The sequence below is a fragment of the Pogona vitticeps genome, chromosome 4 (assembly GCF_051106095.1).
Source record: "Pogona vitticeps strain Pit_001003342236 chromosome 4, PviZW2.1, whole genome shotgun sequence".
NCBI classification, from domain to species: domain Eukaryota; kingdom Metazoa; phylum Chordata; class Lepidosauria; order Squamata; family Agamidae; genus Pogona; species Pogona vitticeps.
The window spans coordinates 132,335,001-132,360,125 of record NC_135786.1 but is presented as its reverse complement, the minus strand read 5'-3'; the positions used below and the strand labels follow the sequence as shown (position 1 = coordinate 132,360,125).

The following is a 25,125-nucleotide window of genomic DNA, read 5'->3' as shown; positions in this document are numbered from 1 at the left end:
TAGCATTGCTATAGAGGCTTTTATTTTTGTTAACTTTGTAACCCAGTTGTTTACCTATCTGCGTAAGATGCTTGTTCAGTGCTAGAATATTATGACTAATGTCATTGTAAGAAAGTGCTTCTACTACTTGATGAAATGTATTCCTCATTAACCATGTTGTTTTATGTGTACAGGTACAACAGAATAGCTCGAGAATGGACTCAGAAGTATGCGATGTAATTAAAGAAATTATTGGATAACCTCTACAAATAAAGATAGGGGAACTCTGAAAGAGAAAGTCCTTTTGATTTCCATTTGACTGCTTTCTATGAGCCCACGCCTCATCTTCCCCGTGCACATGTTTACCTGATACAGCAGTGCTGCGTGTTGTACATACTTGGAACAATGAAATACTGTATTCCATACCAACATTGACTCCTAGCAAAGAAATGTGTGTGAAAAGCCAGTTCTTCATTCAAAGCCTAGTTGTGAGCATAAAAGCATTCCTAAAAGATTTAAATTGGGCACTAAAACCGAACGTGGTGGTGGTGGGAAAAGTAAACAAGTTTCTTGTCATCAGGGCTTTCAGTAATTCAAAAGAAGTCTTTTTAACAAAGTGGAATCCTTTTAAACTCATAACTCTTATGAAAAACTGATATGAAGAACTTAAACCTGTTTCTGTATTTTATTCTGAAGGACCTTCTGAGGTAAATGTATGACCAACAAGATCAAAATGTACCCACATCCTGTGTTTAAAGGTCTAAGTTTAACTGGTCAGCATTTAAAGGCACTGGAGCTATTAGTGCATCAAGTGATGTTGATTTTGTTTCAACTCTTCTTCCCCTCCTCTCCTTTCTCCCTTCATAATTTTGGTTTGTATGTGTTTTCTCAGTTAACATAGCTAATAGCTCTTATTTTCTTAAGTTTTTAATTGCTTAGGTCTTTCTGGATGTAAGGGTAAAAATTCATTTGACAGACTTGTGTATATTTAAAGACCCAGCTGCTCCCTTGGAGCTTGTACGTTCAAGAATGATTAATCTGTGTAATAAACTGATTACTACAGTCATTACATATAACTGTGTGAATAGGCTTAATTTTTTTTTAACAGGCTAAGATTTAAAGGCAAACATTTTGCCTTTTGGATAGTTACATCTGAGAACAGTGAGTTTTCAAGGTTTCATAATAAAAGGCTGTGCCTCAGGAAAAACAGGTCAGTGAGACAGATTCCAAATAGTGTTGTGAAAAGTACTACCTTCCATGTTAAGTTTACTTACTGGGAATCTGGATGTTCTTATGTCAGAACTTGACTGTTAAAAAGCCAGATAAGCATGGAGTGCCATTTCATTAAGTTCTGCTTTGCATGGGGCTAAATCTATGCCTATGTATTCTAGATAAGAGCTACTTTATATAATTTCAAAAGTAGGTTTAAAAGGGTAAGTTTTTACCAGATGCATCAGCACAAACTGCCAAAAAATGTAGTATTTAAAAATTACAGCACTAAACACTTGGAAATGTTCACTGTATATGTATATCTTTGAACAGCCTTCATTTGAAAATTTATGAATATGTCATCTGAAGTTTTTAAAAAGTGTGATGTCCCCTGCCCCAACTCCTGCCAATTTTAATGCGAACAGGCTAAATCTGCAGTGGAGAAAATGCTTAGCTCCATCTCTTCCTGCCACTGTGCTTCACCCCATCTATATTCAGATAAGCTCTTGCACAATTCAGGAATAAATGTGCAGTACTTTTTGTTTTATATTTGTTCCCTTTGTGTGCTCTTTTAATGTTCCTTTCTTGTGGATCTCATATGTCTGGAGTTTTCTGCTGTTACCGTTTCTGTGGAAAAACATGTAGGTTTAAACTGCTTTAGTTGCCAAGAATGTGAGATATGGTTATAATCAATAACTTTAATATTTCAGTTCTCACAGTTTTTACATCCTGCCTCCCAAATTTGCCAGAGCACCCACCATATTTTTACATGTTTGGACCTTTATGTATGTATTTTAGTGTTCACAACAGTCCCTAAGACTCCAGTAGTACTTAGTATTGCTGGTAAGGCTAACAAAGTTGTGACTTGCCTGGTGGAGGAGTGGGCTGAACCAGAATTCTGAACATGCAGCTTGCTTTTATCATGATTAATGGCCATGAGTTACTGTAGGTTTGCAGTGAGTCGTGCATGTTTCAAGTTGTGAGTAGGTGTAAATCAGGTGGCAGCCTATACTTTCATAATAATATGCCAGAAAGATACAAAAAATGAAAACAAACCTGGCTCACAGGAATTACTAACTTTTTCAAATGCATAACTGCAGTTTCTGAAAACGGATGCCACCAACTAACAATGTCCTCTGTGCGTCCAGTTTTCTTCCTTTTAATTTATATCATGCCATCTGTGCATGTGACACTCCTCAGACAATGAGAAAGTTAGCCTCCAGGAGTTATTTATTTATTTATTTATTTATTTATTTCTTGCTTATTTTATTAGCTTTATATACTGCCCCATTAGTGCAATGTGCTATTCTGGGTGGTTCACAACAAGCAGAATAATAGATAAATAACAGACGTATGAAATTATAAAAACAAAACCATTACCACGAACATAATATAAATGCACTTTTTTCCGTTCGTCCCAGGTGGCTTGCAATCTAACACAGATGCAATACCTTTTTGTTTTACTTAGATGTACATTTAATACCCTAACAGCCTTTAAGTATTTGAGGCTGAAATATTTAGTATAATATCAGAAGAGAACAGGGTAGGCTTGGGTTGAACTCTGTACTCTCAGCCATGAGGCCCACTATGTGACCTTTGGTCAATCGTTTTAGCCTCAGTGGGGTGCTTACTGTGTCCGCACTCGTTTTCTAAAGCATCAAACATATTTAATAAGTATAACATATCAAATAAATTCACTCATAAGTGAAATATGCTGTTTGGGTCAGGGGGTAATTTTCTGAAATGCTTTTTGATTATTTTGCAATTGGATTTTTTTCCGAAAACTCACATCACTATATACAAGGCAGATGGTAGAAGGAAATGGAGACTGAGGCAAATAATATGTAGTAATTTCAGTCACATGGTTGCATAGGTTTGGACAATGCTAATCGCCTGTGTCATATTTTATTAGATCATCCAAATTCCCCACCTGTGCCAGCCAGCTGTGCTGTGTATGGGCCTAGAAGATATGCAGATGTGTGACAATACAGTACAGATAAATCATCTGCACATTGAAACAGGGAGGTGCTTTTTCTGCTGTATGCCAGTGTTGTCTATTCTATTGACACTACCTCTAAGTATCTCTCTCAAGAATTATCCATAGTGTCCCAAGCGCATGCAAGTAAAGTGAGAACAGAAAGTATGGTGAAAAGTGTTGTGTAATATATTCAGGTGTCATCAGATCAGGATTGCAGGTTTTAAGATTTTTGCCCAGGTATGAAAAATGTGAGGAAGGTATGGTGACAAGAAAATATGGCAAAGCATCATACGAACTGCAGGATTTCTTTTTCTGTCTCTTCCAAAATAGGGATAAGATCATAGACATGCAACAAAATTGAAGTGGAATTCTAGAACATAATCAACTGAATTTTGACACTTCCAAAAATAACCCCTTTGGCTTCCTAGAGCTCATCAAACACACTTTCAAATGTGTCCTTGCAGCTTCATAGTCAGGGATTTGCTTTCTAAAAAGATGTGAATGAAGCAGAACTCTGCACTGTTCTTTGTTTCTTATCTAATTCATGGAAGATAGAGCTTGGTGATGGGGAAAGAAGGATGACACAGTTGGAGTGCTGCCATTTACTCTGTTAGATCAGCACTATTGGAGGCATAAATCTAAAGGGACCTGTGGCAATTCAGAGTCTTCTATTCAGGTGACTGATGGGAGCATACAATGATCTTCATCTGCTGCAGTGATGGACAAAGTGTACCTGTTGTTGGGACTTCAACTGACCATCAATGTCTTTGCCTTAAGAGCAAATGCCAAGTGCTGAATTTACTGTTCTTGACCCAGAGTCGACAAGAACTCCATGACAGGCTGGGACAATGGTCTACTTTGTCTCTTTCCCCCAGTACCAATTTTGCAAAAACCAATCATTCGATTCCAACACTTCCAGTCCAATGCAATCCTTCTATCTCTGTGGTGGCCAAGTCAACCGTGGTTCATTCACCTCAGGTCCATGTCAATGGACTCATTCCAGCTCCCTCTGATTCTCAATCTCCTCATGCAGGATGACAGGATGATCTACCATCCAGACGTACCATCTCTGAATCTGACAGCCTAGAGGATCCTCCCGCCATAAAACATGTGCTTGATCGAGCTCCAAAGCCCTCGACCTAGCTCGTATATCAAAATACATGGAAAGCATTCCTCTCCTTCACTGAATCAACAACTTACCTGCGCCACCAGTCTCCTTGAAAACTTTACTCACCTTCCTTCTTGATCTCTTCAACTTTGGACTGTCCTACTCCACTTTGAAAGTGTGTATCTCAGCCATTATTGCTCATCAACCTCACAATTCTAAATCAGCTAAACTCTTCTTTCATCCAACTGTAAAAAGATTTCTCAAAGGACTCAACAATATTCATCCTCCACACCAACGTATTATCCCTCAATGGTCTCTACAACTTGTCCTCAATATACTTATGCATCCACCCTTTGAGCCTATGGCCACATGCAATCAAAAATTATTGTCATTGAAAACTTCCTTCCTGGTAGCAATAACATCCACTAAATGAGCCAGTGAACTCGCTGCCTTCCACTCTGATCCACCTTTCCTCCAATTCCATCCAGACAAGGTCATGTTGTACTTTGATGTTTCCTTCTTACCCAAAGTTGTATCTGATTTTCACCTGAATCAACTAATCATCTTACCAACTGTCCATCACCATCAACACCTCTCGAGCGCATGCTCCATTCACTCGATGGAAGATGCTCTCTCGCCTTCTATATTGACAGGACCAAGCCTTTCAGGAAATCAGACTTTTTCCTTTCATGGTCCTCACAAGGGAGCTCCAGCTTCCCCACAATCTATTTCTAGATGGATCGTCCAGACCATCTCATTGGCTTATGAGTTATCAGGCAGACCACCTCCTGAACATTTAACAGCTCACTCCACTAGAGCACTGTCAACATCTATTGCCTTCCAGCGTGGGATTGAACTATCTCACATCTGCCGTGCAGTCATGTGGTCTATTCCATCGACCTTTGTCAGGCATTACTGTTTAGATTTCAGAGCATGGAGTGACGCTGGTTTTGGCAGAGCTGTCCTGGCATCCTTCCTCCCATGGCGTCCCACCATTCACTAAGTGAGCTTGCTAGTCACCCAATTGTGTGCATTCACCGAGGCCACGAAGAAGAAAAAGAGATCACTTATCTGTAACCATAGTTCTTCTAGTGGTCCTCTGTGAATCCACCCATCCCACCCGTCCTCCCCTCTGTCCATCACATTTTATCTTAAATAGTTATCTTACCCGGCAGCAGTTATCAGGAACAGAGGGGACTTAGGATGGGCGGGGCATGCGCTCCACGGGGGAACGTCTCACATGTCTTTAAACTTTGGAACCTTCGAGACATTCAGAACAGGCACAGAACAACCGAATTGTGTGGCTTCACAGAGGACCACTGGAAGAACTATGGTTACAGATAAGTAACCTCTTTTTTTGGAAGACTTGTTTCTGGGTCCTCAGTCTTTTGAGGCCAGTTGAGTACCCATGAGGTCAGGTGGTCATACAGAATGACTGAAATGGGGAAGGTGAGGAGGCATGACCATCCATAAAATAACTTCAAGGTTGACACTGCCGTACAAGAAATACTTGGTTGCTCAGAAAACAAACTGATGACATAATAGAATGTAACTTGTGTAAGTACAAAGAGCGGTGGCATCTGAGTCCTCAAAAAGACACTTGAACACCCAGTTTTTCTTTTCTATCACCATTTTTTCAGAAAACAAACAGATGAAGCTCAGACCGATAAGCCTGCATTAAGATAAAGATAGAGCAATTTTAAGTAAATGAACAACTTTCCATAACCAAATTGCCATTAAATATTACTGTCAGGTAGCTATATACAAATAAGCAAATTACATATTTGTTATCACAAATACCCATTTCACAGGTGACAACAAAATGCCAGTTTCATAGAAGGCAAATAATAATGCTCCAAGCACAGAAAACCCTGGGCTTGCCTTCCATCCTTTTTCCAGGTCAAACTGAATAATACAACTGATACCTACAAAACAGAGTTTCCTTAAGTGCTGAAAAATGTATTTGTCATAGCATATGCTTTCATTCATCTCCATCCCTTGCATTTCAGCAAACGTAAATTGTGATTGGTTGCTGTGGAAAAGTTAGCACAACCTCATGTCTCCGATCAAATCATGAAGGAGAGACAGGCTACTGTCAGGTATTGCACATTTCCCTGAGTGTCTTGTTTGACCCCCCCTCCTTCCATACATTATGTTCTTCCAAACCAGGCACGTACACATGCACAGTCCAGGCAAAACACCAGATCAAATCCAGTTAAGCTAATATAAGAGAAAGAACTACCCTCTCATGCTCCCCCTCTCATGCTGCCCTATCTACCAATTATGTCCCTCACCATTACTACACCAGTTGCATCTACTTTGAGTGACTGACACACTTCAAAACAAAGTGCTGGATTGCATCTGGCTATCATTTTTTATTTTCTAAGAATGCTGCTGTGCCCAGAGGTGTTTATGTCAGAATTGTACTGTGTAGCACGCTAACCTGCAAGTTGAACATTGCTTTTAATTTTTAGCAGCCTGGGGGGAAAAGGTAGGAGTGTCAGAGATAAAAGCAGGACCCCAGGCAAGTATCTCTGAATAATTGGGTGACCATGGGTACCATTTTGGGGGACCACAGGGTTGTATTTTTTTTGTCTGTCTCTTGGTGATCTTATTTATGGCAACAGCTTTTCCATTAAACTGAAGTTATTTGCCAGACGTATTTGTTTGATGAGGGGGAAGCTTTTGCTTCCATTTGTTGGCAGTTACCAATTTGGTCACAACTAATGCTGGAGGAGACTCTTGAGAGTCCCCTGGACTGCCAGGAGAACAAACCTATCCATTCTGAAGGAAATCAACCCTGAGTGCTCACTGGAAGGACAGATCCTGAAGCTGAGGCTCCAATACTTCGGCCACCTCATGAGAAGACTCCCTGGAAAAGACCCTGATGTTGGGAAAGTGTGAAGGCAAGAGGAGAAGAGGATGACAGAGGATGAGATGGTTGGACAGTGTCACCAAAGCTATCAACATGAATCTGACCAAACTTCAGGAGGCAGTGGAAGACAGGAGGGCCTGGCGTGCTCTGGTCCATGGGGTCACGAAGAGTCAGACACGACTTAATGACTAAACAACAAAATACTTTTTAAAAATGGGCCTGCAAAATTGTTGCAGTGCAGAGTGCTCTGTTAATTGGTTTAGTCAGGAATGCCATCCAACATGCTCTGTTCTTCTGCACATCAGTATTTTCATGGCTCTTGACCTGCAAAGACCTCATGAATCTGTTTCGGGAGTCTTCCCCCATAGGGATATGTACATAGTGCTTGTTTGTGTACAGGAGCAACAACACACTCTTCTAAACACCAGGTACATAAGAAAGGACGTGTTTATATGTTTATACGTAAGATATGATGCGTTTGCATCTTTTTGCAGGGCTGGGAAGAATTCTGTGAGTGGGAGAAAAAGGAAAATTAGATACTCAAATATAAATGAGAAATGTGTGGAGGGGAAAAGATTGTTGGTTGACTTCCTGGAATTAACTATTTTGCAAAGGTTTTGAATGCTTGCAATAGATTGGTCAGAAGCATGGGGCTTCGTTTACTTCCTTGTGAAATCTGTTTTGCATAGATTTTTCCTTGCATTAATCTCTTCATCTGGGGCATGGCATTATTTCCCAATCAGCAGTTTACAGAGGTTTTGAATTCCATGCTGCTAATTGTCCTGTAATTAAACATGCTTGGGTTTTTTTTTTAATTATTACATTGTCCTTGTAAACAATTGAACTCTAGTGTGCATTTGTACTGGTATCACATGATGTAAGTCTGGCTTGATGGCAGGAGACTAGAAACATAAGCAATGGAGGCCTCTTCCAAGGCATTTAAGGAGTTTCACCCCATCCACCTTGCTGGGAGCACACACCATTTGGCTGTGGTTTTCTCGTCATAGTCCTGCCCTTTGGCTGTTTGAGATGAAGAGGTGAGGTGGTGAAGCTCAGTCCATCGTTCTGGCTGGAAGGATGGATGGAGCAGCCATTGACGACTCTTCTATCACTAGGGTGGCTACGTATTTACCCATCACCAAAAAAGAGGGCAAATGAGGATACTGGTTTGCATAAAACTGCATATACTAATTAACTGGCAGAAAGGTGACACAGAAATTTGCCAAATAAATAAAGACTGGGTGTTCCAAAATTCCCACAAATGACCCATGGTGTTTGGCAAGTTTCTTGAGAACCCAGCAAGAAAGGAAGTAGTAAAATAAGAATAAACACGTAGCTATTGTAGGATAACAGTAAAGCATCTATTCTAGTCTATTCTAATAATTAAATTATTAGAATTAATGGCTTAAATGCCATTATTTACACTCACTGGTATACTATGGGACTTGGTGTAATAGCAGATGCCTGTACTAACTTCTTAACTTGCAGAAATTCACAGTTGAAATTTCTTCCAGATAGGTTACACCAACAATAAACTGTAATAGGATTTGGGCCAATAAAATACTCACAATTGTGAAATGTTTTTCATTGTATAAAATGGTGTCATACAGACCAGTCACACATTCTCCTAGGGCAAGATATATTGTTCCTACCATGCTGAACTTCTCCCTCCTTTCTGTATTGGTGTATTTATCTGTAGAATTTATAAGTTGCTCCATACTGAAAATCTCAAAGCAGTGTGAAGTACATGAAACAAACAAGTATGAAGTTACAATAGAAACACATTATGAATTCTGTAACGAGCAGGTATCTTTAGAGGCCAACCAAAAAGACCATTCAAAACGTGCACAGGCACACAAAAATGTGCAAACTTCCAACAATATTTTCTTCCCATGAGTCAAGATGTAAAAATAAGTGGAAGGGAGGAAGGTTGATCTTAAGCAGGGCTGTGCACAGTGAGAACATTCATTTTGTTTCATTTCAAAGCCCCTTTAGTTTTTGTTTGTTTCATGCACCATTCTGTTAGTTTGACACTAACAAGGTCATTTTGTTTCATTTTGCCCATTTGTTTTTTTTTCTGCGCTAAAGTCCTGAAAGAACCCTTAAAAACAACTAGTACAGTGGTGCCTTGACGTATGACCATAATCCGTTCCAGAAGATGGTCGTAACTCGAAATGGTCATGTCGAAGCACCATTTCCCATAGGAATGCACTGAAATGCAACAAATCCGTTCCGGACGAAGAAAAAAATCTCTCTCTCTCTCTCTCTCTCTCTCTCTCTCTCTCTCTCTCACACACACACACACGCACGCACGCGCACACACACACACACACACACACACACACACACACACACACACACACACACACACACACACACACACCCTCTCAGTGCAAGACCGGTCGTAAATGTGATTAATCCCTTCCAGCAGAAGGGGGGCGGAGATAAAAGCAATGAACCATGCAAGACCCATTGCAAATACAATCAAGAGAAGGCAAAAACCACTCAAACTTGGAAGACCTAATGCAAAGAAAAACCAAAAACCAATCAACTGTGCAAGACTCATTGCAAATGCAAACAAGAGAAAGCAAAAAGCAATCAAGCAGATCACGCAAGATCGGAAATGGGGAGGAAAAAAACTAAAAAGCACACAGACTCCCCAAGACCCATCGGAAATGGGGGGGGGGGAACCAAAAAGCAAGAAAACCCCTCCAGCTCAAAACCACGCTGCAAAAACACCCAAAACAGTTTTTAAAAAGCAGAAAACAGCACCTTACCTTACAAGGCAGCCGGAAGCCTCCCTGCAAACACACACACACCCTCTCAGAAGCAGAAGGAGGCAGTCTGAAGCCTCCAACGATGACGCACACTCTCTAACTGCTGGGACAAAAGAGCTACAAACAAGCAGCCTTGTTGCCACCTACAGTTAGAAATTTGAATTTCCCTCCTTTTTTCCCTGCCTTTTTCTGTTTGTAAGTGGAAGCTTCGGTCGCAAATAGAAGCAATATTTTGCGACTGGAGCTGGTTGTAACTTGAAATGGCCGTAAAAACAGCCAGAAAGGCAAGAAAATGGAATCAAATCAATGTATTCTGAAGCGAGCAACAGGAAATGGGAAAGAAATATCAGATATTAGCACATTCATCATCAGGGAACAGATGAGAAAGAGAAATCATCCTACCAACATAGCCATGCAGTCCACTTCTTGTTCCCCATGCACTAGAGAGCAAACAAACCAGTCCCCCAAACACTTTACCAAAATATACACCTTTAACATAATGCACACTAGGTTTATCATTTTAAAAAAACCAAGCAGAAAAGCACACACACGGACAGAGAGAAGGGGGAAAATAGCATAATAAAAACAACACAGCCCTTTCTCCCAAACACCAGGAAAAACAAGCAGAGAAAGAACATCTGACAGATGGATTAGAAGAACATGGTGCATATCATGATAGAAATTAAACCCAATCCAACTAAAATATGTTTCTTTAATCTGAGAAACAAGCAGACAGTCTTTAAACGTCTGGTTACCTGGAAGAGATTCCAACTAGATCTTTGTTCCCTACCCCCAAATACCTAGGTGTTACTTTGGACTGTATGCTGACCTATAACAAACATTGCCAAAATACACAGCAAAAGTTCTGCAAGGAACAAGATCTTCTGAAAGCTACTGGAAATCAGTTACTAATGCTAAGAACTACAGCCTTGGCCTTGTGCTGCTGGGCAGGTGAATATGCCGGCCTGGTCTGGTGTAGTTCAGGCCATGCAAAACATGTAAACCTAGCACTTCCTGGATATTGCAGGATCATTAGATGATGCCTGATGGCAATCCCTACTGATAAAATCAACCACCTAGCAGGCATTTCAACAAGTAATGTATGTTGATAGGTAACATCTAAAAGTGAGACTCAAAACATAGACATCTATTCTTTGGCTACCATCGCTGCCCCTTCTAGATTGAAATCAAGGAAAAGTTTTTATCAGAACACCTATGAATCTTGCAGGGATAGCAGAGAATGCCAGGAGTATAATGTGGAAAGAAAGAGCTACACATCTTAAAATGAATGAGAGCAGACAAAGAAGTGAGTATCACCAGGTGATACAGTGATGCTGGATTTCAGCCAGGATAACCCACAGACTCACCAAATGTTTACGGAACGTTCGAGACTTTTAGTCTTCCATATTAGACAGTTGTAAGTTACTTACAGTGAACTCAAAGCTGCATCCAATTCTGCTTGGGGTTGTTGAATTCTTGGTCAACTGAAAACAGAGAACCAACAGGAAGACTTCACATTTATCCTTGTGAGACTTTATTTTCAATGAGGGGCTGGGGGGGGGGAGTCAAGCATTGAGCAGGGGCTTAGGCCCCTTCCAGGCCCCTTCCAATTCAATTAGTCTACGATTCTAAAGTGGACAGATTATGTGGTCTTGCTTAATGAATACTAGTCTCTGGTGATATAAACTCTTCCACAGGATATGTTTAAAACAGGATTTCACAATAAAAGAGAATTTGTGATAAAAACAAGAACATGAATACCAAATTGTCTTCCAGTCAGAAGCCTTCGATGAAAACTAAGAACTATGCCGGCACTTGTCCAGCCTTATTTGGAAAAGAATTATACAAGATGGGAGGTGCTACCAGTAAAAGGCCCCCTGCTGCTAAGCTCAAGGGAAGCTTCTCTGAGTGCTCCTTTTGGGGAAAATGCTGCTTAAGCACGCCTGCAGCATTTGATCTAACATAATATACATGTTTCTTCTTAGTGCATTGTGTTGTCCATGGTGAGTAATGTCACAGTTAACATATCCCCATTTATGACTCTTTCTGTTTGTCTCTCACCCTCTGTTTCTCTTTCTCTTTCTCATATCCCCTTCTTACGTGGTTTTCTGTTCATGGTTCCAGGTCCACAACTACTTTGATGAATCCTGGGTAAATCAAAAAGCCATATCTTTTCCTATTAACATACTTCAGTGCTGTTGTTTTTTTAAAATGTGCAACTAATTGGTGGCAAATTATCTACCTAATAATTGATTTGTTTTCATTTGGGCCCTATATAATATATATGTATTACACATTTCCTAGTTGTCAGTGTTTAGAGAAGAAATGACACTTACCTTCATGTTATTTTTAAAAATACCCAAAGAGCAAATGCTTTGCAAAGATTACAGCAATTCTGTGGCTGTCTCATGCTTCTGAAAGCGCTCTCCAAACTTTCTTATACATTTCAGGTTTTTGTCTCTGAAAAAAAGAGGTAAGGCTGGAATTGAGTGTTATTGAGGTTGTTGGGGTGGGGAGTGGATGGCAGGTTGGGCTTCAAACAGCAGGTTTGCTTTCTTTTCCCAGTTATATTTTATTTTTGTATTTGTATCCTGAATTTCTCATGAAGAACCTCGGACCCAGAGTGGCTAATTATAATGCAAACATTAGAATGATAAATGTAGACTCAGGGGGCCTGGGTTCAAATCCCTGCTCAACTATGGGTGTGTGGTACTGGTAAACACACTCCTTAAATAGGTCACGTACCTTAAAAACCTTTTTAAGATCACTATAAGTTGTTCCCAGCTTGACAGCACATAACAACAAAACCAGTAGTATTAAAACAGAATGCAGTTTAAAGCCATGTTTTTTTAAAAAAATGTTTTTAAAATTAGTAATAGAATACAGCACATTCTTTAAAATCTGACCTTAGCTGTCAGTCAATTGCAGAAGCTCTGCTTAAATAAGAAGTTATTTCTTTGCCAGAGGGAGGATGCCAGGGAGGGGACCAAAAGAGGCTCCTTGAGATATTTAATAAATATAGAATGAGGCACCAGCATACTCTCCCCCACACACACACACCCTGATGTATGTTTTGGTTCATTGTGGTCCTGAAAGAAGGAGATTTCGAGCTGACATTTTTGGCCTTGTGTGTGTGAAAATTTTCCATTTGGCAGGTTAAATCTAGTTTTGAAGAATGCTCACAGTGTACAGCACCTATGTATGCTACAGCATCCTCGCTACCTGGCATAAATATAGGGGACAGATATTTGCCCTTTGGTGTCTGGAGAAGTAGATTTTGATCCATAAACACTTAGGTTGTTAGTTTTTAAAGTGTTGCTTGGCCTTTTGGCTCAGATCATGTGTCCAAAGTGCTACAATGTTTTGGCTTTCCCTCATTCTGTTAACGTGTAGCATGCTTAGTGATCAACGAATCAGCTTAATGGAACCCTATGAAGACATCCTATGAAGTCATCCCATCTGTAAAGGTTGGGCAGACTTAAAAGAATTTGCAGTCAATCCAAAGCAACACATGGTGGCACCAAAAGCTAACAAATCTGACACAAAGTTCAAAGAGGGTCTCTGGCTGAACTAGCATTTACTAAGCAAGTTCGATTCTCTTCATTTAGTACCTAAGGTGTCGGTCAAGGGTGTACAATATTTCTTTGTTTAATTTATAAACAGAACATATCAAGCAGAAAGCTAGATTGGATTCAGATGAAAGAAGAGTGAACATTCGTGGAAGAAAGCACAATAATTTAAAATATGTGAATGATACCATATTACTTGCAGAAAACGGCATGTATCAAAATGTCTACTGAGGACAGTTAAAGAAAGTGCAAAAGGATTCTCTGAACCTTCAGAGAAAATTAACGACTACAGGAGAAATAGATAAGTAGTGACAATGAAGAAACTGTATTTGTAAATTGCTTTCTATACCTTTATTCAGACATTGATCAAAATGAAGACTAAAATGTGAGGCTTTCTCTTCTGCGGTGTTGGAAGGCAGATTTAAGAAAATCCTGAGGGTACAGAGATTCTGCCCTTGCGGCTCTGATGAGATAGAATCTATCGAGAATATGATGCTCAGATGTAACAGGCATAATAAGATTCAGGGAAAATATATTACACCTCTCTTAAAAGATATGCAAGTCAATCGGATTCGGACTACTGTAATCAATTGTTAATTGACCAAAATCGGACTACTACAGAACTGGTAGCAAAATTTTGGGTGGCATGCTATAGCAGCCAGAATAGACAGCTAAAGCCGTAGACTAGGGGTCTCAAACTTAATTTACCTGGGGGCCACTGGAGGCAGAGTCTGGGTGAGGCTGGGCTGCATCAGATTTTCTGCCAAGCGGAGCAAGAGCCCGAGGAAGCTGCCCAGGAGTTTCCTTAGCTCAGCTGGGGCTCGGAAGAGGAGGGGCGTGCGAGCTCTTGTCACCAGCCATGACGCCCTCCAACTCCTTCTTCACTACTACCACCACCAGCAGGATGAAGAAGCAGAGGAGGGAGCGCCAGCGACCCCTAGCCAGGGGCAGGAGGGCACGACATAAAATTTAAAAAAAAACCCTCACAGAATTTGCCTTGCCAAAGGAGAAAAGCTCCCACCAGTACCCACAAAATTAAACAGAATGGCGCAGGGGCCCCCACAGGTACACACACACACACACACACACACACACACACACACACACGGAGGTCCGGCAACCTTCCTCTGAGGGCCCCTCCTCAAAAAAAGGCGCACTCAGCAGCAGCAGCTACCCCCCCCCACCACGACAGAGGAGCAAACTTTGTGAGGCGAGCCCAGGCAGCCTCCAGAGCCGAGGTGGCTGAAGCACGATGAAGAGGAGGAGGAGGAAACACCGCTGGGTGCTGAGGCGGCTGCTGGCCAGGCTGGTGCTGGGGGTGCTGAGAGAGAAAGAGAGCCAGAGATCTGCTTCCCTGGAAGAGGCGGCGGCGGCAGCTGCTGTTGGCGGCTTGGAGGTGCTCTTCGAGGACGGGCCAGGAGCGAACTCCGCTCTCAGGCATCGCTCAGTGGCGGCTCGGACGCTTGGGGAAAAGGGCCACCAGTGCGCTTCGCTCGCCGGCTCTCCTCCAAGACAGCGCCTCTTACACCCTCCATCTGGAACTGCAGCCTGCCAGCTGGCAGACAGGAGGGCTAGCTGGCAGGTTGCAGTTCCGAATGGAGGGTGCAAGAGGCACTGGCTTGGGAGAGAGCCGGCGAGTGAGGCGAGGCTTTTTTTTACTCTTGACAGCAGAGGGCGTGCGGGTGCTTCAGGGGGGCAGGCAAGGCAGGGGCCACAAACTATCATCTGGCGGGCCACAAATGGCACCCAGGCCTCATGTTTGAGACCCCTGCCTTAGACCTTGGTCTTACATTGCTATATTTGCTGTTTTAGATATTTTACTTTTTGTATGTCTGATATGGCTCTTTGTAGTGCATGCCAGTCTTTGAGGTTTTGTATTCAATCTTGTATGGCTCGATGCCATAACAATAAAGTATGTATGTAATGAAGACTACCACCAAGAAATCAAAACAAGATGGAGAATGGAAGGACACCGATGACAGTTCCTGAAGTGTCAGGTTGTGTTGCTGGAACCCAAAGACCACCAGAAAGAAAATATGGGTTCTAGATCAAATCACTAGCTGCCAAAATTAGTGAACTAAGACTGTCCTACTTTGGGCATATCATAAGAAGAGAATTTACAAAGACAGTAGTGCTAGGAAAAGTGGAAGGCAAACTGAAAGACCTAACATAATTTGGGTTGACTCAAAAAGCTACCACCATGGGTTGGTAAAGACTTGAGCAGAGCTTTTAATGCTAGGACTTTTTGGAGGTCACTATAACTCTGAAGCAACTTGATGGCATAGTACAGCTTCCTTAATGGGGGGACTAGAGATTGGTGCCACTCTCCACACACCACTATGAATTTAACATAGCAAAGCTAAAAAGACTGTTCTTGTCAGTTAGTGCTGTTGTATTAAATCACTTTTCTTCATATATATACGTGTCTGTGTGGATATGGCTGATGAAGGTCCAACCAGGAATTTGCCTGAGGACCTGGGGCCATGCCACCTCCCGCCACCCTGTTCTGAGTTTGGGATTACATTTTGCAGTCGAAGGTAAGCTTTGCAAGAAAGAAGCAAACTGTTGGAATCAAACACATGGACTGTGCAAACCTGTCTCTTTATCATTCCGGATGCAATCAAATGGGGATTTGTCTTGAGGTTTGGTCTGCTCTGGGGACAGGCTGGTTTGTTATTTTTCCTGCTAACCACATGAGGTATGGCCATCATGAACCAGCGCATCCCTGATTGTTGCCTACCTTGCACTTTGCCAGGAGCTACTGTTTCTTGTTTTGTTTTTGGCACAGGTAGCATTGCTGTCTTGATGTGGTTCCAGCATGTGTGATTGCTGGGATTCAATCAAAACTTAACCTATGCCTCTGGTTAGGGGAAGAAAGAGGAAGCAAAAGCCTCAAGGCAGTGCTGATGCGATATGCCAGTCTGAAATATTTTTCAAAGCTTCCTCCCCCTGCTGCTCCACAGAGAAGAGAGAGGTTTTCAATTCACCAAAATCAAAAAGTGGCTTGAGCAAAAGAGAGAGAAGGAGATAGGACAGGGCAAGGATAGGAAACAATTGTTTGCTTATTTCTCACTCGTGTGTGTCTTTAAAATTCCTTTAAAGGGAAAGGGCCAGATAGGCTCACTTGAGATGCAATGTGGTCAATCCTTGCACATGGATGCAAGGATCACTCCAAATGACATACTGCACCTCAAAGTGACCCTGTCCAGCACAATCCAGCTGAGATAATACCGTATGGCCATTGAGTTGTGTCCTCACTCTAATTTTCATACTCCATAGAGAAAGAGGGAAGAGATCAGGGAATGCCCCTTTCCTCTCCACTTAGTCCCTGCAAGCTTGGCACAGGCATCTTTGATGGGACAACTGCTCCTGAAGATTCAATCTGACAGGTGCTGCATTGACCAACAGTTTTTACCAGATCTGTTCCTGCCTTCAGAGATCCAGGAATATAGTGAAGCCTCACAAGATGAATGCCTCATGCAATGAAAAACTCGCAAGACGAAAGCATTTTGCGATTTTTTTGGTGACTCACAAGACAAATTTTTCTATGGCCTGCTTTGCTTCTCATTCACACACTGGATTTCTATCTAGCCATCAAAAGGGAGACCGCACCTGTATTCTTGATTTGATTAAAGAATACTGTAATCTTTAAAAATGAGAAATTTAAAGTATGCTGTCAGTGGATTTGCAAATTATTGGATGGAGGTCCAGTGCACTTCAAATCAGCGTACAAAAACTACTGCAACTCCACTATTATTTCACTAGGACTTGATTTCATGCTGGTAAAATATAATACGATTGTGGCATTTGCCCCTCGTGTCCCTTGCCTGACCCTCCAGACACAGAGCACATGAAGGCAAACTACTACTCCTTTTTACCCCGCTGCCACCAGTTGATCCCTAAATCAACATTAATTATGGAAGGATGAAGATTCAGGTCCAAACTTCACTGTCTTTTAAATAAAATGTTTTTATTGGTCACAGATATTATTATTAATCATAGGTAACTTCTATTACCTTCTGTTTGTCATTACAGTTCTTATTCACTTTTCATTCTAATCATCTCAGATCTCCCACTCTATCTCCTTCTCCACTCTGATCTCTCACTCTGACTCTCTGACTGATCTTCTGAGTCCGCCTCTTTTTTACGTATCTCTCGGCTCCGCCTCTCAGCAACATTAGCCTATAACATGAATATTCATAACTACTTAACATAATAAGGGTGAACGCTACAAAGGTGAATTTATGAAGGCGGGATTTATAAAGAGAGAAAGTAAAAAGTGCTAGCAAGAAAAAAGCTGGAATGTCTTGATTCACAATCTTGATTCCTGAGTTAAGTGCAGTAGTATATGGTTTGCACTCAGCAAAGAGGGAGATAAATGGCTTTCTTTTCAAGGCCAAAATAAATGAGCAGGGAGAGATGTATGATCAGATGTCCCAACATTTTGTGGTTCTTGATGAGTGGAAGAGTGAGGCAGAGGGTTAACCCTTGCCTTGTGCATCATCTTCTTGATCTGGACTGCTCACAGAGAAGGGATTTAGCTTCTTAGAGGAAACAGACGAACTAGCAGCATCTAAAGGAGACTACATGTAGCTGCAGCCGTGTCAATGATGAAGAGGATGCTGGCACCCAGAATGCCAGAGACACGCATTGGGATGACAAAGTCCCAGGTCTTGTTTAAAAGCCCAAGGAGACCTATAGACAAAAGCTTCAATGACAAAGTCACTAGACACACTCTCCATTCCAAAATCAGAAGAAGGGTGTTCCTGCAGGTTCTTCTTGGCCTGTCAGCTAGGATTTCCACCATTGTTTTTTTTTTCATTTAGTCCGCTGCAGAAGTTCTCACTTCTCATTGCTATTCATCAGTGTACGTTAGAAGCGGTAATCCCTGTGGGCAAGCCTAATGAACCCCTCTCTCTCTGCAGAAGAGCACACACCAGGGTGTGACCGACACTGTCTGACAACAGGAGCTGTCTCTTTCCACGCCATACCTCTGCAGTTGCTTGAACTGGGTCTTGGAAGCCAGGGCTATTAATAGCTCAGCTCACCCTCCAGGACATGGAGTACAGCCGAGTGTAATCAAGCAGCTCTAAAATGCAGCATTTATCCTGACATTTGGGAGCATGTGTGCTTGCAAAGGGTGGGGGACATGGGCCAGGCTGGTGACTGTTGTAGGGAATGTACAGTCAGTCAAGAATTGCTTATAATCCATATATTTTCCACCCCCTGAATGTGATGCTGTTGGTGGGAGATGGAAAACAGTGGAGATAAAGGGATGGTCTTTTGTACTTGAATAGCTTAAACATCTTTACTCTAAATATGGGGTGGGGAGGTAAAATAGTTCTTGGTCACCCATCAAAGTACCACCAACAAAACCTTCAGATGACAATTGGAGACACACACATCCATCTTTGTCTTGCTGCCAAGGACCATCCAGCATCACGAAATGAACTCTAGCCCCACAGTTGGTAGAATTGTCTTGGCTCAAGCAGCTGCAGAGAGATCCTGGAGAGTCTGCTCCAGAAGGGTCTTGATAGGACAGGAGTGGGTGTCCCAGATTCCCTTGCCCTTTGAGTGTGGGGGTGCAGGATGAAGGGAAGAGCCTGGGAAAGACAATGCCCTCTCTGCTTCACACCTCTGCTCCTGCCCTTCCAGACTGCTTGGGATTCTTTGCTTTTGTTTTTTATTTTTATTTTTATTTTCAGTTTTTTCTCTCTGTTTAATTGGGTTCCATTCTGCCAATTTTCGGGTTCCATTCTGCAAATTTCGCCCTGGGACTTTCTTTTTTAAAAAAATTAATTTAATATAAGATTCTTTGCTTTTGTTCATTGATAATGCTTTCTGTACTGCCTGCCTTTGAAACGTTTAAAACAGTCTACGGCAAAACAATAAAATCATCCCTAAAAACCTATTCTGAAACACAAATTGCAGCAGTCACAAACTGTAGTGGTTATATAATTATTTTCAAATGCTTGTTTGAATCAATGCATGAATATCTGCCTAAAATTCAGGCAGGTGGACATTTAGCAATTGCAGTTCCAATAGTTGTGAATCACTGGGCTTTCTTAAGCAAAGTACTGGAGCAGAGATTGGCAGCAGCCATTAGAAGATGCCAATGACCCATTTCAACCCATCTTTCACTTCTGGCTTGGTGATGAAGTTGCCTTGGTGATTGACCAATGACCTGGCCTGGAAGAAAAACACAGAGACTAGGACCCCATTAATTCTTCCAGCCATTTGGAAATTTCTGTTCTTCTTCATGGCCTCTGTGAATGCACACAGTTGGGTTGTTCTGCGCCTGTGCTGAACCTCTTGGAAGTTTCTAGAGCTTAAAGACACATGATCAGTGGGACATGCCACTGTTGAGCACATGCTCTGCCCACCACTGATCCCCTCAGTTCCTTTTTTTCTGCTGTGTTGGCTAGACCTGTTTCAGAGAACTAGAGTGATCTATTGAATTAATATTTTCGATCGAATCGTCGTTTATTTTCTTCAAATTCTTTTAAAATCACATTTCTTTATTGGATGTTTCCCCTGTGAGTTTATTCCAGTTTTTTCTCTGTTTGCTGATCCTGTCCACCCACGACTGTTTTCCCCCTCCCCTTTTCCCCTGCTCTTTTATGCCCCCCCCCCGGAGCTTTCAAGCAGTGTGTTCTCTGTGAAAATAAAATCCCACTCACTGACGGCACAACCATTGTCTTTTCTGTCTTGAAGAACAACATCCAACACTCTCCTGCTCTGAGTGTAAAAGGCTAACTAAACCAGCACTAAAACTATGTTTACAAAGATTGAGATCTTACCTCTGGGAGAAATCTCTGAACCCACCTCCAGTCACTATGGACTCTGCACAATCTCCAGACCCTCGATCCGATCGGCAAAATCCCCCCATGCCTGTTTCCAGCCCAGCGACTCATTCTCCTCACCATAAGGAGAAATCGAAGTCCACTTCAAAATCGAAATTGGTGTTGATGACGAAGGCCTCAACTTGATCTCTAGAGTATTCTAAAAAGAAAAAAAAGACAAGACGACCTCAAAGAAACCAAAAAGACCCTCAAAGTCCACTCAGCTTGATCCATCACAGCCTTTCAATTCTTCAACCCTGTTCCAAATAAAATTGTGTCCCTTCCATAATGTTTGGCAATGTATAACTAATGACCAATGGGTCCTTTCCATCATTAAAAATGGGTACTTCGTTGAATTTGAAACCATCCCACCTATCAGAAAAGTTAAAAATACCCCTTATTCAAAAGTCCTTCAAGAAGAAGTTTCTCTTCTTCTCCAAAAGCAAGCCATAACCACCGTCCTTCCCTCTGTCCTGCATGACGGTTTTTACTCCAGATATTTTACAGTATCGAAAAAGGATGGAGGACTCCGTCCCATCCCCGACCTCAGCGATCTCAATAAATTCATCTGACCTAGACGCTTCAGAATGTTGACACTAGACACTATCATTCTTCTCCTTTCACAGGGAGACTGGTTTGTTGTCATTGATCCCCAAGACACGTACTTTCACATCTCCATTCACCTGAATCACCAGAAATTCCTTCGATTCCGATTCAAGGACATCACATACCAGTTCTGTTCTCTCCCATCCAGGCTTTCCACAGCACCGAGGACTTTTACCAAATGCATGGCTCCAGTCGCTGCCTACCTTTGACTCCAAGGTATCAATATATTTCCTTATATAGACGACTGGTTGATAGTCTCAACCTCATATCATGATGCTGTCAGAGCTATGCAACTCACTCTCGATACTCTTCGAGACTTTGGTCTCAAGGTGAATCTTGCTAAGTCACATCTTGAGCTGTCTCAAAGCGCTACCTATATCGGAATACTTTGATTCCCTACAAGCCAGAACCTTTCTCCCACACAACAGAATCCTCAAACTAAAAAAAGCTATTCAGCCATTCCGACCGCTAGTCTCAGTGTTGGCCCATCATGTCCAACACCTTCTCGGACTCATGGCCTTGACAACCGCAGTTATACAGCATGCATAGTTTCAAGATGAGGTCGCTTCAATCATGGTACCTGTCACTATTCAATCCAATGATGGGCCACGCATCCATGCATCTTATAGTAACACCCAAGCTCGCATGTCAACTCACCTGGTGGACATTTCTCCTGAATTTGCTCCTCGGGAAACCCTTCTTGTCTCCCCAATTGATGATACAGGTTACCATCAATGCCAGCCCATCAGGATGAGGAGCACATTGCCGGCATCACAGGATCCATGGCCTATGAACAAATCAAGAGAAAACATTACACATCAATCACCTCAAACTTAGCAATCATCAAGGCATTCCATGCTTTCCTACCACTTATTGTGGGACATGCAGTCCAACTCTCTATGGATAATGCAACAGCCCTTTACTACATAAACAAACAGGGAGGCACACATTCTGTATCCCTACTGTACCTGACCATCGAGCTCTGGGAATGGTGTTACCTATATCACATCTTCCCAGTAGCAGTCTACATATCCACACACGAAAACTCGCTCGTGGACTATCTCATTTGCCTCACCATGAGGACACAAGAATGGTCCCTAAACGACACATGACGTCCCACTGTCCGGTAAGTTAGTTTGCCAATCACCCAATTGTATGCATTCACAGAGGCCACGATGAAGAAAGAGAGGTTACCCACCTGTAACCATAGTTCTTCTAGTGGTTCTCTGTGAATCCACACATCCCACCCGTCCTCCCCTCTGTCCGTCACATTGTCTTTTTATAAGCCTATGATAGCGGCGGACTTTTTCAGGAACTGAGGGGACCTAGGATGGGCGGAGCATGCACTCCATGGGGGAACGTCTCACTAATCATGTGTCTTTAAGCTCTAGAAACTTCTGAGAGGTTCAGCACAGGCGCAGAACAATCCAATTGTGTGGATTCACAGAGGACCACTAGAAGAACTACGGTTACAGGTAGGTAACCTCTCTATTCTGCCAATTATGGTACTCTTTCTGCATGGGATGGCATTGTGTGCTGGTAGTTTCAAATCCTTTTGCATGCCGGAAGGTGATGTTAAAGTGGGCAGAAGCTGTCGCTCATCCCAGTGAATGAATATTTGCAGGACCTGGGTTTTGTTTTTGAATGAGGTTTCATCATCACCCTAATGGCATTTGCAACATTGGCAAGCAGTTTTAGCCAGGGCTATGGTGCCAAGGGAACACTTCACTCCCTCCTCCCTGCATACCATGGTTCCAATCCTGATCAGGTCCCATCATGACTACTTTTCTGAGAGAGATACAAAAGCAAACCATGTGCTGAACATAATAATGTTGTTTAGTCCTAAAATCAGTTTAGCTAGGCTAAATGCACATCTCTTAAGTGATCCAGAAAATATGTTTCTTACACCCCAAAAAATATATTCACACAATCCATATACTGGTCCATTATATACTTAACAATTATCAACACCTAATACAAAAATAGGAGACATCCATCCTTCACGTGTCCATTTTAAGCAGCTCATAACAAAACTATATTATAATATAAAACCATGCATTCAGGGAAAGAAAAACAAGTTAAAGGCAAATAAAAATACATGGACATTACAGAGTAGAGAGTACAGAAAAAGTAGCCTTACAAACAAGCAAGCAAGCGAAAATTGATAGGAAAACACTTGCCAGAATAGAAATGTCTTCACCAACCAGTGCAGAGAGGAGCCATCTGTACTTTAGGGGGCAAAATGTTCTGCCATATAGGTGGAGCGGCTAGTAAGTGACTGTCTCCTATGACCACTAATTGTTACTTTCACGCTAAGGGATGGAGGGAGAGAAGTGTCTCTCCTTCTGATGGTAGGGAGCAGATTGTTGTTATGTGACACCAAGTGACTCTGACTTTCATTGCCCCTATCAATGCGTGATCTTAAAATATCTAGTCTTCAACAATCCTGCTAATCTCTTGTAAACTTAAGTCTGTGGTATCCTTTGGCGGGGATGTGGTGGCGCTGTGGGTTAAACCACAGAAGCTTCTGTGCTGCAAGATCGGAAGACCAGCCATTGTAAGATTGAATCCATGCAACGGAGTGAGCTCCCATTGCTTGTCCCAGCTCCTGCCAACCTAGCAGTTCAAAAGCATGTAAAAATGCAAGTAGATAAATAGGTACCACCACATTGGGAAAGTAATGGCGTTCCATGTCTAGTCGCGCTGGTCACATGACCACAGAAACTGTCTATGGACAAACGCTGGCTCTACGGCTTAGAAACAGGGATGAGCACCGGCCCCTAGAGTCGGACATGACTGGAAATTTATCAAGGGGAACCTTTACCTTTTATCCTTTGGAGAGACCATCCATCTCCTGTTTGGTCTTCCCCTTTTCTTGATGCCTTCAGACTTTCCCAACATTATTGTGTTTTTTTTTCCAGAAAATCTTGTCTTCTCATTATGAGCTCAAAAAAGGACAGCCTCAGCCTCATGATTTTTACATCCAGAGATAGTTCAGGCTTGATTTTCCCTAGGGCCCACTTGTTCATCTTTCTGGCCGTCCAGGGTACCCACAAAACTCTCCTCCAGCACCACCATTTCCAACCATTTTTCCCCGTTAGCTTTCTTAACTGTCCAGCTTTCATACAGTACCTGTACACAGTGATCAGGGATACAAGAGTGAGAATTATCTTGCTTTTGGTCTCCAGTGATTCATCCTTATACTTGATTATTCTTTCCCCTAATTCTTTAATTACTGCCCTTCCACATTCCAATCTCCTGCTTTCCTGGCTGCAGTAACCATTTGCCTCTGTTGAAGAGGCCAAATGCGGCTTCTCAAAATTCTTCAAATGCACCCTTTATAGTAAGACTTATAATGGTCTGATCTTGGCATGTGTCACCACAAGTCATAAGCAACCTGATGGCACATAACAGCAACAGTTTTGATATAACTGATGTATGTGTTACCATCAGTCTGCTTTCTCAGGAAAGGGCACATTTGGTTCACAAGCCTACAGTGGACAAAGACACTCCTGCCCACTTCTGTCATCTGGTTATCCACCTGCAAAGCAGAATCTCAAAGAATACAATCCTGCTTTTTCCAGTCTAGTACAGCTCTATCTCAAACGCTTGCATTCCTGTTCTGGAGCACATTGAGGTCTTACACAGGAGCAAATTTATTTTTTTCTGAACTAAGTTGTATTCATTAATTCACCCCCTAAAACCTGCTACCATCTCCAGACTGTCTGGAACCATAACAGCTTCCTTGGTATTAAATGAAAAGAGGGTTGGGGAGATGGCTTTTTCCCCTAGGATCTCAGACTGTGGTAGCAGATACAGTGGTGCCTCAATTAACGGGCGCCTTGTTTAATGACGATCTGCATAGCAATGAATTTTTTGTGATTATTTTTACGATAGCATTGCGATGTTTCTAATGGGAAAAAATCGCTTTGCAATGATTGGTAAGCTGTTTCGCTTACTGATTTTCGCATAACGATGATTTCCCAACAGCTGATTGGCGGTTCGAAAATGGCCGCCGGGTAAAAAAAATGGCCGCCCGCTGTGTTTTCGCCCGGATTCCTCACTTGCCGGGCAGCGAAAATGGCAGCCGTATGGAGGATTTTCGCATAAATGTGAGTTTTTTGCCCATAGGATTTTAATGCATTCCTATGGGCTTTTAAAAATGCATTCCTATGGGTTTTA

General features: G+C 42.1%; 1 protein-coding gene and 1 long non-coding RNA gene across 4 annotated transcripts in view; one reads left to right on the top strand and one right to left on the bottom strand.

Moving 5' to 3' along the window:
- The window catches only part of UBE2D2 (ubiquitin conjugating enzyme E2 D2), a 37,095-nt gene extending 36,040 nt beyond the window's left edge, over nucleotides 1-1,055 (top strand). For all 3 annotated transcript variants that reach the window (XM_078392524.1, XM_020790514.3, XM_078392525.1), the window contains one exon: nucleotides 174-1,055. In XM_078392524.1, coding sequence (XP_078248650.1) covers nucleotides 174-219 — 46 coding nt within the window. In that variant the 3' untranslated portion in view covers nucleotides 220-1,055. The remainder of the gene's footprint in view (nucleotides 1-173) is intronic.
- Nucleotides 258-24,935, bottom strand: LOC144588943 (uncharacterized). The gene is made up of 2 exons (XR_013544713.1): nucleotides 20,296-24,935; nucleotides 258-12,386 (listed from the first exon to the last, which is right to left on the bottom strand). It is a non-coding gene; the product is annotated as an uncharacterized LOC144588943 (long non-coding RNA).
- Nucleotides 24,936-25,125: the final 190 nt, after the last annotated feature.